Source organism: Nannospalax galili, unplaced genomic scaffold (genome assembly GCF_000622305.1).
Source record: "Nannospalax galili isolate Female #2095 unplaced genomic scaffold, S.galili_v1.0 scaffold1659, whole genome shotgun sequence".
Lineage (NCBI taxonomy): Eukaryota > Metazoa > Chordata > Mammalia > Rodentia > Spalacidae > Nannospalax > Nannospalax galili.
The window spans coordinates 1,165,056-1,176,122 of NW_008342925.1; the positions used below are offsets into that span (position 1 = coordinate 1,165,056).

At 50.6% G+C, this 11,067-nt stretch overlaps 1 protein-coding gene across 1 annotated transcript; it reads right to left on the minus strand.

The window, feature by feature from the left end:
- Positions 1 to 8,082: 8,082 nt before the first annotated feature.
- On the minus strand, positions 8,083 to 10,271 carry LOC103738810 (cytochrome c oxidase subunit 8A, mitochondrial). The gene is made up of 2 exons (XM_008838973.2): positions 10,076 to 10,271; positions 8,083 to 8,401 (listed from the first exon to the last, which is right to left on the minus strand). Exons 1-2 carry the CDS (start codon positions 10,187 to 10,189, stop codon positions 8,306 to 8,308), a joined length of 210 nt encoding a protein of 69 aa, XP_008837195.1. The 5' UTR covers positions 10,190 to 10,271; the 3' UTR covers positions 8,083 to 8,305.
- Between the last annotated feature and the right edge of the window lie 796 nt (positions 10,272 to 11,067).

Sequence of the window (11,067 nt, forward strand, 5' to 3'; positions counted from 1 at the left end):
CCCTAGCAACAGGCGCCCCTCCGCTGGCGGGATGCTACGACCCGGCCCGGCACCGGCGGTGGCCCTGGCCTCCGTGTTCTCACGCTCCCGAGCGTCCTGGGGTGCTAAGAGCCCCTCCAGCCAACGCTACTTTCCACTCACTGCAGTCTGAAGCGCAGGTTGTGTAACCGATAGGGAGGAAAAAGATTAATGTCCCGGCAGGCTGCATCCCGGCTGCAGGCAGCATCCCCGCTGCGGGCCCCTGCCCTCCTTGTACGCACTTAGCTGCACTGCGGAGTGTGGGGCCACCATCCTGACGCCCTTCGGAGCCCCAAGCTCAAGGCCCCTTGCCCCTGTCCACCCACCGAGCCCCTCTGCCGGCTTTGGGGACCTGGCTTGCGGCAGGAAGAGCATCTTCCCTTTTTTTGTTTACTTTTTAAAAATATTTTTTATTTTATTATATTTTTTGGTCTTTTTGAGACAGGGTCTCTCTGAAGCCCCAGCTGTCCTGGAACTCACTTTGTAGGCCAGGCTGGCCTTGAACTCCCAGAGATCCACCTGCCTCTGCCTCCCGAGTGCTGGGACTAAAGGCGTGCCCTACCACACCCGGGAGAAAAATATTTTTATTTTATGTGTATGAGTGTATTGCCTACATGTATGTATGTGCAATGCCCTCGGAGGTCAGAAGAGAGCGTTGGGTTCCTCTGAAACTGGAGTCAAAGACGGTAGCCGCCGTGTGGGTGCTGGGAATCGAACCCCAGTCCTCTTTGAGAGCTGCCAGTGCTCTTAAATGCAAAGCCATCTCTCCAGCCCCCGCATCTTCCCTTTGTGTCAAAACCAAAAGCCTCAGACATTGGGTCCTGCGGTCTTGCTGGTAGAGAAAGCAGGATCATTTTAAAAAGCGAGGACTTAACTCCCCTCATCTGACCACTTAGGATGTGGAAACAAGGAGGCTCGGGAGTTTAAGGGTAGCCTCGAGTTGGAGGCTAGCTTGGGCTACATGAGACCATGTCTCAAAAAAAAAAATGGTGAGCAAAAATTGACCATCCTGGCTGAATCTTGCCAAAGCTTCCCTTTTCCTTTGGCCGTATCCTTCCCATTCTGTCTGACAAAGGCGGGCTGAGCAGTAGGGTAGGAACAATTAAGAAAATGCCTCACGGACTTGCGTATAGGGCAATCTGATGGACAACTTTCTTTTTTTTTTTTTTGAGACAGGGTCTCCCGGTAGCCTCAGCTGGCCTGGAACTCACAGAGATCCACCTGCCTCTGCCAAGGGCTGGGATTAAAGACGTGTGCAGCCATGCTCTGAAGGAGAACAGCAAAGAAGAGGTTAAGAACGGTCAGGGAAGAGGTCCACACATTTCCTAAAATAAGAATGTTGGGCTCAGCAGACTCTTAGTCATAGATCAGAGAAAAACATCATTAAATCTAAGTCATGGTACTGCAAAACATAGGATGATTGTTTAATGTTAAACATACTCACTGGCTGACTAGCCCTCCTGAAAATTGTTCAAATCTATGGCTTGTGTAAAAAACTACTATACTCTTTGTAGCCTACTGATTAATTTTAAATGTAAACCTCTAGAATGTGTTTTGTGAAATTAATTCTTTCATGTATTCTGGCACAAACACCAAACTTGTGACTATAGTTTTGAGAGTATAAAAAAAGCACTACTGGGCTGGAGAGATGGCTCAGCAGTTAAGATCACTGACTGCTCTTGCAGAGGACCCAGGTTCAAATTCCAGCACCCACATGGCAGCTAACAACTGTCCTTAATCCAGTTCCAGGGGATCCAATGCCCTCTTGTGACCTCCGCAGGCATTGCATGGCACAGGTCCCCTCACATACATGCAGACAAAACACTCATACACATAAAATAAAAATAATAAATTACAAAAATAAAAAAAGCCCTGCTAATAGAATTAAACTCACTCTTCTCCACATGAGGGTTGAGTCTTTTGCCTTCACTCATTCTGCCGGTCCCCTTCCTCCCTCCCTCCCTCCCTCGCTCCCTCCCTCCCTCCTTCCCTCCTTCCTTCCTTCCTTCCTTTCTGCCTTCCTGCCTTTCTTTTTGAGAGAGGGTCTTCCAGCTGGAACTTACTATGTAGTCCAGGCTAGCCTCCATCTCACAGAGATCTGCCTGCCTCTGCCTCCTGAGTGCTGGGACTAAAGGTGTGTGCCATGCCTGGCACACCTATTTCTTTCTAGCCCCTCCTAACCCTTCTACCCTTGAATGTTTTCCTTTTCTGTTAAGCCCTTGCTTGCTTTATGTATTTACGTACTGTGCCAGGGATTGGACCAGGCTTCTTGAATGCTGAGCTCATGATCTACTGCTGAGTTACACTGCCAGTCAAGCCCATGCTTTCATATTTATTTTTGAGACAGGATCTCATGTAGCCCAGGCTGCCTTCCAACTCATTATGTAGCCAAGGCTGACCTTGAACTGATCCTCTTGCTTCCACATCCCAAGTGCTGGCATTATAGGCGTCTGCCGTCGTGCCTGGCTCACGAAGCTCTTCTCAATGCCCATTTATCTAGTGGTTAATAACTGTTCTCTTACTCCTGTTCCATCTGTCCCGCACATTTCACTATTTTAGGCTTCTGATTCTCTATCTTGAAGCATCTAATCCCACCTGCAGATTGGCGAACAGTCCCTGGCACAGCCCCAGACATTGTCCGCCTCCCAATTTTCCACCCACAAATGTCCTGGGCCAGTAACAAAAACAGATGCATAAACTGGGTTGGTGACTCAGGCCTGTAATCCCAGCATTCAGGGAGCAGGAGCATTGTTGAGCGTTCTAGGCCAGCCTGGGCAGCAATATGAGCAATATGAAATCTTGTCTCAAAAAAAAATAAGTCGGGCGTGGTGGCACACACCTTTAATCCCAGCACTGAGGAGGCAGAGGCAGGCAGATCTCTGTGCGTTCAAGGCCAGCCTGATCTAAATAGCAAATTCCAGGCCAGCTGGGGTTACAAGGAGACCTTGTCTATAAAGATCAAATAATAATAATAAATAAAAGTTGGTCCTGATGCCAGCACCTTCTCTGGGGGTTTATACTGAGTTCAATATTGTATAACCGTATTCAACTGTGAACCTAAAAATTTACGGCTACTTTTGAAAGAGGTGTATCCTTGCTCTGGAACTTGTTACTGAATATGTTAAAGTTGTAATGAAATGCTTCTTGTAAAAAAAAAAATAGTTAAAATAAAAGGCAGTTCTTGTGGACCTGGCTGCTCACAGACATGGTCTCCCATGTCTGAATTCTTCAGAAAAGCCCCCCTCCCTTTTCTTCATCTCTTCTAATCATGCTTTCCCCAATCCCCTGGGCGGCCAACATTTTAGGCTTTTTCTCTAAAGCCTTCCCTCCCTGCCAGTGGGCTGCTAGTCCACCACTGGTGTCTGACCTCCATGCGGGCTCTAAACCAGCACAGCCTCATGGCTGTTTTTTCTTCTCCCCTCCTTTCCCCGCAAGGCAACTGCTGAGATTTACACCTTGCCTGCCCTGAGGAATTTTCCTTACATTCTAATAAAATTGTCCCAAAGTTTCAAAAAAGGAAAAAACCAAACAAAAACAAAAGTACACAAGGGAGATGGCTCCCTGGGTAAAGTGTTTGCTGTGAAAGCAGGAAGACCCGAGTTCAGATGACCAGCGCCCACATAAACCTGCTGTTAACAGCACACTCCCCTAACTCCAGCGCTGGAGGGATGGAGACAGGTATATCCTAAGGGCTTGCTGATCTAACCAAAACACTAAGCTTCAGGTTCAATGAGAAACTGTGTCTCCAAAAATAAGGTAAAGAGTAATTTAGGAAGATATCCAAGTCAGCTTCTGCAACCTTGACCTGAAACACACACACACACACACACACACACACACACTAGCTAGCCATGGGCTAGGGATGAATCTTGGTAGAGTGCTTGCCTGGTGTGCAGAAAGCCCTGGGTTTCATCCCCATCACTATATTAAAAACCGGCATAGTGGTGGACGACTGGAATCCCACCCAGCATTGGGGAGGTAGAGGAGAATTGGAAGTAGGTCATCTTCAACTACATTGTGAGTTCGAAGCCAGTCTGGGATACATGAGACCATGTCTCCGAAAAATCAAATAAATAGTAGCACAGGTAGGTGGGTGGGTGGTTCAGGCTTCTTGTTGCAAAGTCACAAAGGTGACAAGCAAAGGACCAGCGTGACCCAGATGCCACCTCCCAGGCTGCCGTACAGTCCTGCTGTTTGTGAGTGTGCTGGGGTCCACATCTAGGTCCATGGGATTGTCAGGTGAGGGCACAAGTCCTCATAGGAAACAATAGGCTATGAAAATAGCCCCAGAGGAACAGCCGCTATAGTGGGTGGGGTAAAGATGAGTGGACCGAGAAAACGGGCATGCTGTGGACCCTAGCACAGCCATACTCCTTGAAGGAAGCCATGGGCTTGGAAGGGTGGGTGCTCCTTCCTGTCGCAGGCTTAGGAATCCCACAGGGCAGGAACAGGGGCATGGTGGGCCCTTGCATAAACCTCTGGAGTTGCACTGCTGTACTTACTAGGACCCAAAGGCAGCCAGTCCTGAACCAGAGTCTAGGGAGGTGATAGTCACTGCAGAGGCCAGGCCTGCAGAGCTGAGCAGGGGCTGGACTTTGGGGCAGACAGTTGGGTTGTGATAGTCACCTTAGGATCCAAGCCACATGATGCAGAAGACCAGGGGGGAAGGGAGCTAGGGAACAAAGGGAGAGTTCCATCCACACTCCTAGTCCTCTGTGTTTAATCCACTGGTGCCAGCCCACCCCTAAGGCCCATGACTGAAGGACTCTCCCCTGGCTGCTGGAACAAATCACCTTATCACATCATAGCTCAGCTATGGAAATCAGAACTAAAGCCAAGATGCCTGGAGGCTTTGCTCCTCTCCAGAGGCTGAGGGAGAATCTATTTCCTTCTTCCCTGGATGACTGGCAAATAGTTCCCTGTAGCTGTTGGACAGAGGTCTCCCGCCCTGTTGGCTCTAAAGTGAGGACTGTTCTACTTTCTGGCCTCAGCGTTCCTTGGCTCATGGCCCATTTTCTATAAGGTGAAAGCCAGCAAGGCCCAGCTTCTTTGCAGGGTATGTCTGATTACACTTGGGCTACTCATAATTCAGGATGATCTCCCATCTCAAGGTCCTTAACTTTAATCGAGTCTGCAAAATCACCTCAGCTGAGTAAAATAACTTCATACGCTCAGGGATTAGAGCTGTGACATTACTCTTCCTGTCACATCAATTTGCAATCCTGAAAACTGAAACTCAAGCCTGCATGACTCAATGGGGCATGACATAAATGGCCCACTGGAGCCTCTGCTGTACGGTGACTATAGCCCCACCGTTGACTTCCACTGTGCACCAGACAGACACCAGAACAGGACACAAATGCAGCTCCGGCACAGGATGCAGTTTCAGGAACCTTGACTCAGTTGGGGGCAAGAGATCAGTGAAGGTGATAGATTCCAGGCCCAAGAGGACCAAGGGAGGATGACCTCACCTAAGTAGGTGGCACTCTATTTAACAGTGGGATTCTAAATTCTTTCTGTCCCAAGCCTATTGTCCTGCCCACCTTCACTCCCCTGGGGAACTATTGAACCTGCTTAAAGGGCTCAGGGACTGGCTTCCCAGAAGCTTGAGCTGTGACTCAAGATCTTTGGTTGGGGGCAGCTCTCCTTGGGTAAGGTGTCTGTCATCTATCCCTTTGAGTTCCAAGGGCAAAAAATGGGAGATAACTAATGAAATCCTTGATGCTGTAATGGTTACCATAGGAACTCTCTTCTGGTGCTGCATCCTGGCTGAGGCAGCCCACGGCTCTGAGAACAGGAAGGCAACACTGAGCTGCTGCAGAGCCAGACAGTTTGGAGGCCCTCTTCAGGGCAGCAGAGGCCTGGTCAGAATGGCCCCGGCCACCCCTACCCAGCTCCCTCACACTGGGGGTTCACAGTTCCACAAGGAATCAAGGATTGTGGAAACCCAGCTTTTGCCCTGCCCAGAGCTTGTGAGCCAGGAAAGCCTCCTGTGTAAACACAGATGATCCTGGCACATGGGAGGGGATAGCCATGAGGATACTTGGCCAGGACATGCTTTTATCTATTTAGGAATCTTTAATCTTATTTTTAATTATTTTGAGTGTTCTGCCTGCATGTATGTAAGCACACCATGTGCATGCAGTGCCTACAGAGGCCAGAAGAGGGTGGTCAGAGCCCCTAGAACAGGAGTAGCAGATACTTGTTAACCACATGGGTGCTGGAAATTGAAGCCAGGTCCTTTATGAGCACCTCTGAGCCATCTCTCCAGGTCTAAGATTTATTTTTAGTTATGTGTCTGTGCATGTATGAGTGCAGGTGACTCTAGAGGCTGGAAGAGGGCATCCAGTCACCTGAAGCTGGAGTACAGGTGGTTGTGTTACCCAATGTGGGGGCTAAGAACCAAACTTGGGTCCTTTTCAAAAGCAGCAAGCACTTTTTACTGCTGACTCACCTCTCCAACCCCCATTTAAGGCTTTTTAAGAGACACTGTCTCACTTTGTAGCTCAGGCTGACCTGAAACTCTTGATCATCCAGCCTCAGCCTCCAAGTGCTGTGATTTACAACTATGGGCCACCACACTGAACACTAGATTACCCCTTCAGAATCAACCTGAGTATACCTCCTCCCTGGCCAACTTCTCAAGTTGTGCTGACCTTGTGGCATCCTCAGCCCACTCTGGCACCAGGCTAGGCAGGTGGCCCACAGCCTAATTCCTTGAATGGGACACCAGGGCTGGTTTGTGTGGACAGGTGACTGGGAGCCCCTTCCTACTCTTAGGGAAGCATTCACAGGTATAACTAAGCTTGAGCCAGGCACGGTGGTAAACCTTTGATCCCAGCACTCAGGAGGCAGTGGCAGGCAGATCTTGAGTTCAAAGCTAGCCTGGTCTACATAATTCCAGGCCAGCTGAGACTATAGGGAGACCCTGTCTCAATAAGACCCCTCACCCCTGCGCAAAAGGAGCTGAGCTTGCTGCAGTACTGTGGCCTTGGGTATATAGGCATCACCAGACACCACACTGAGAAGATGGAAATAGGAGGGGGAGGTAGCAACACTCCACCTGGAGCTTCTGAGAAATGAGTGCAGGACACCAGGATGTGCTGACATCCAGGGCCTAAACCTGACCACAGTCCTCAGCTCTGATCTGCCATCTCTGTCCACTGTTCCAACCCCAGGGGATTTGTCAAAGTAAGCTAAAGCCATGTCATGGTGGAGGGGAGGCCAAGACTGACTGGGAGGCCAGACCTGGGCAGTTAGGGCTCCACCTTGGCACATGCTGCCCCCAGCAGCGCCAGGAAGGACAGTGAGGAGCAGCAGTCTCCAGGTGGGAAGGCATAGGACACAATAAGGAAGACCAGTCAATAAACATTTACAGACAGTGCTGAAAGGGGTCCTGGATTTGACATAAAAAGTGCTAAAACTTGCCCAGCATGCAATGCCTTGGGTGCCACCCCAGTCAGTACTCAAAAGATAGTGCAGACTATGTGTACTCGAGCCAGGAAGGGCAGCAAGCACCTGCACCATAAGCCCACCAGAGGAAGAGGGAAGGCTGCCCTGCTCAATAAAAAGACCCCCAGCTACAGACCTAGCCCTACATACACGCACATGCCCATACACAGAGCCAATGAACTTGGCACAGGAAAGGGGGCTGGAGGGGATGAGCAACATGGACTGCTCAGAAGCCATTTAAATTAAGAAAGTCCAGCTGACGGGCTGGAGAGATGGCTCAGTGGTTAAGAACACTGTTCTTGCAGAAGATCCAGGTTCGAATCCCAGCACCCACATGGCAGCTAACAACTGTCTGTAACTCCAGTTCCAGGGGATCCAAAAGCCTCTTCTGTCCTCCGTGGGCATTCACGGGTGCACTTACCTACATGCAGGCAATACACACAAAATAAAAATCATAAAAAAAAAAAAAATCCAGCTGACACACACGCACAACAAACCTCAGATGGCATTGGTGCCTGTACTTAGCCAGGTGTTCCTCTGTGCACCCTCCTCTGGCATCCCCATCCTGTATGGGAGCAGAAGCCTGGGCAGGAGGCACCATGCATTTCTGCAGCAAGGTTTAAATAGACTTTATTGTTACAAGGGGGACCCCACCAGGCAGAGCCAATATACGTGGTCCCAGATGTCACCATGGAGACATCAGAGGTCATGATTCAGAAAAGGTGGCTGGAATTGCACAACATGATCCAGGAGGCCAGCCAGGAATGCAGGAAACATGATCAAGACGGGATGGCAATGGTGGTCTGAGCACAGGATAAAGGGAGGACAGGGCCCTTCACTCCCGCTTCTTGTAGTCCTCCAGGTGTGATAGGACCCAGCCGGCAGGCAGGAAGCAACACAGGAAGCAGGAAGTAAGCCCAACAGCGACATCCTATATAGAGCAGGAAAGAAGGATCCCTCAGGATAAGGATTCCTAGGTACAGCAGCCTCAGAGGACAAAGCTGCCCCTCCCCCATGCCCCACATTAAAAGAAAGCTACTTCAGCCCCTTGGGGGGGGACACCGCTGACTCTTACTCCAAAAGGGGACCTCATTACAGATGACATAGGGTCAGTTACAGAGAGGCTGACAATTGCTGGGAAAGAGGAGCAGCCCCGGTTAGGATCTGGGGAGAAATCACCAGATGATAAAGTAGAAGATTTAAATCTCTTTTCAAGCTGATCTAGGGAGACTTGGAAACCTCAGAGGGCAAAGGCTCCAAAACTGCACGTCCTTTCCTTGTCTTAAAACCCCTCCCAGCCCCCTGCTCTCCAGGACTGTTAGTCTTTGGGACTCATAATCCCAGCACTGGGGAGGCAGAGGCAGGCAGACCTCTGTGAGTTCAAAGCCAGCCTGGTCTACATAGCGAGTTCCAGGTCAGCTAGGGCTACAAGATCTCCCTGTAGTCCCAGTTGGCCTGGAACTTGCTATGTAGACCAGGCTGGCTTTGATCTCACAGAAATCTGCCTGCCTCTGCCTCCTCAGTGCTGGGACTAAAGGTGTGGGTTACTGCACTTGACCGTTATTCTTTTTTGACACAGGTATCAAAATGCAGCCCTGGCTGGCCTGGAAGTCACTATGTAGACCAGACTGCCTGGAACTCAAGAGATCCTCCTGCCTCTGTCTCCTAGGTGCTGAGATTAAAGACATGCATTACCATGCCCGGCTTTAGCCAGTCACTTGAGTCACTTCTGTAGGCCCTTAAAAATTTATTTTATGCATCTGAGAGCACACTTGTGTTTCCCAGAAGCCAGAAGAGGGTGTTGGATCCCTTGGAGCTGGCATTACAGGCATTTGCAGAACACCTGGGTTGTTTCACGGGTGTTGGGATTTGAATTCCAGTCCCCAAGATTACTCAGCAAATATTAACCCCTGAACCATCTTTCCAGCACCCAGGCCCTTGCTTTCCGGACAGGGTCTCCTAATGTTGCTCAGGCTGGCCAGAACCCAGAGTTCAGTCCTGCCTCAACCTGCCTAGGAGCCTGGATTCAAGGACAGGCTCTGTCTATGAGTATAATAAAAACTTCCCCAAAGGGGAGAGGGGCCTGGGCTAGGGGTGTCGCTGTTTGTAAAGTGCTTGCCACACATAATGCCCTGGGTATGGTCGTGGAATCCATATAAAACAGGAGTGGTGGATCACGTCTGTAACTCTAGCACTGAGGAGGCACAGAACGGATTATCAGTTCAAGGTCAACCACGGCTACAAGATGAGTTCAAGGCCAGCCAGGACTCCAGGAGCCTTGTCTCAAAAAAACAAACTATCCTCAAGCACTAAATGCTATTACATTTCTGGGAATTCCAAAGACCTTTCGGGTCCTCTGCACTCTCCCTATATAAAAAGCAGCGGTAACAACCATTCCCGTCGCAGCCAGGCATCAGGCATCCCCAATACATGGAAGGGTGAACCGGATCAGAGAAAGCTAAGGAGGCTGCGCAGGCAGTAAGCAAGGGCAGGGCTGACCTGAGCTCCTGGGGCAAAGACCTAAGGTTTCGGAGCACCCAGGCGGCTGGTCCCCTCGGCCTCCCACAGGCCCGAGCTCGCCCCGCGCCCTCCCTGCCCCGCTCACTAGCGGCCTGAGCTGCTCCCGCGGCGGCCTCGAGTGGACCTGGGCGCGCGGTCCCGCCAGTCGCCGGGCAGAGCCGGTCAGGCCCCTGAGCAGCAACGGCGTCAGCGCGGACATGACGGAACGAGAGACCGAGAACCGCGGCCAGCCGGACTCCAAGGTCAGGAAGTCAAGATGGCCGCGCCGACCGGAAGTTCCTGCGCTGAGGTTGCCGGAAGCAGCAGCCGGGAAGGCTCTAGGAAGCAGCGCCAGACACGCCTTCCGTCCACCTGGCTGTTTCTGGCACGTTCCTCGAACTGGCCAATTGACACCATCCTACCACGCAGGGGGCGGCGAATAAAGGAGAGACCTTTCGGCTATGTCCCGCCTCCAAAACTGTCCATCTTTGAGAGTGACACGTAGGCCACCCAATCGCGTAAGCGGGAAATCTAGCCTGCATGCTAGACTCCTCGGTCCATTCATACCTTGCCTGGCCCTAGCTGCTGAGTCCAGCCTCGTAACAAAACTCCTGTTATAGTCACTGTATCGGATTCCAGTTTCCATGCTGAAGTTGAAAGCCAACTTCCATCCCTCCTTTGTTGTGTGTGTGTGGGGGGGTTGCTTTTTGAGGTAGTCTCTTGTAGCCCAGGCTGGCGTCTCCCTACTTTTATTCTTTTCCCTCCCTCCTCCTAGCTTTTCTAAACACACGCTGGACCACGTGGTTTCCACGTTACTTTCTAGACAAGTCCAGGTCCTGGATATTGCCCTCTAGCCTTGTTTCTCAGTGTTCTGGGTCCTTCCTCCACCCCGCCAAGCCTTGGCCTCTTTGCACTTTACTTTCCACCTAGAACACATTTTCTATTGTCTTTTCCTTTTCACCATCCCAACTCCACCTCCTGTCTTCCATGCAGGGATACAGCTGACTTTATTCAACAAATACTCATTAGCCCCAATTGTGTGCCAGGAACTGTTAGAGACACCAGGTGTGAACAAGGTGGACTAGTATCTCTTATCAC

What these genes read in the sequence shown, in the direction of transcription:
- LOC103738810 (XM_008838973.2), bottom strand. Translation starts at nt 10,189, where the DNA reads ATGTCCGCGCTGACGCCGTTGCTGCTCAGGGGCCTGACCGGCTCTGCC. An exon ending in GGGAGCAGCTCAGGCCGCTA is followed by an intron (nt 8,402 to 10,075) that starts GTGAGCGGGGCA and finishes TGCTCTATATAG; the next exon opens with GATGTCGCTGTTGGGCTTAC.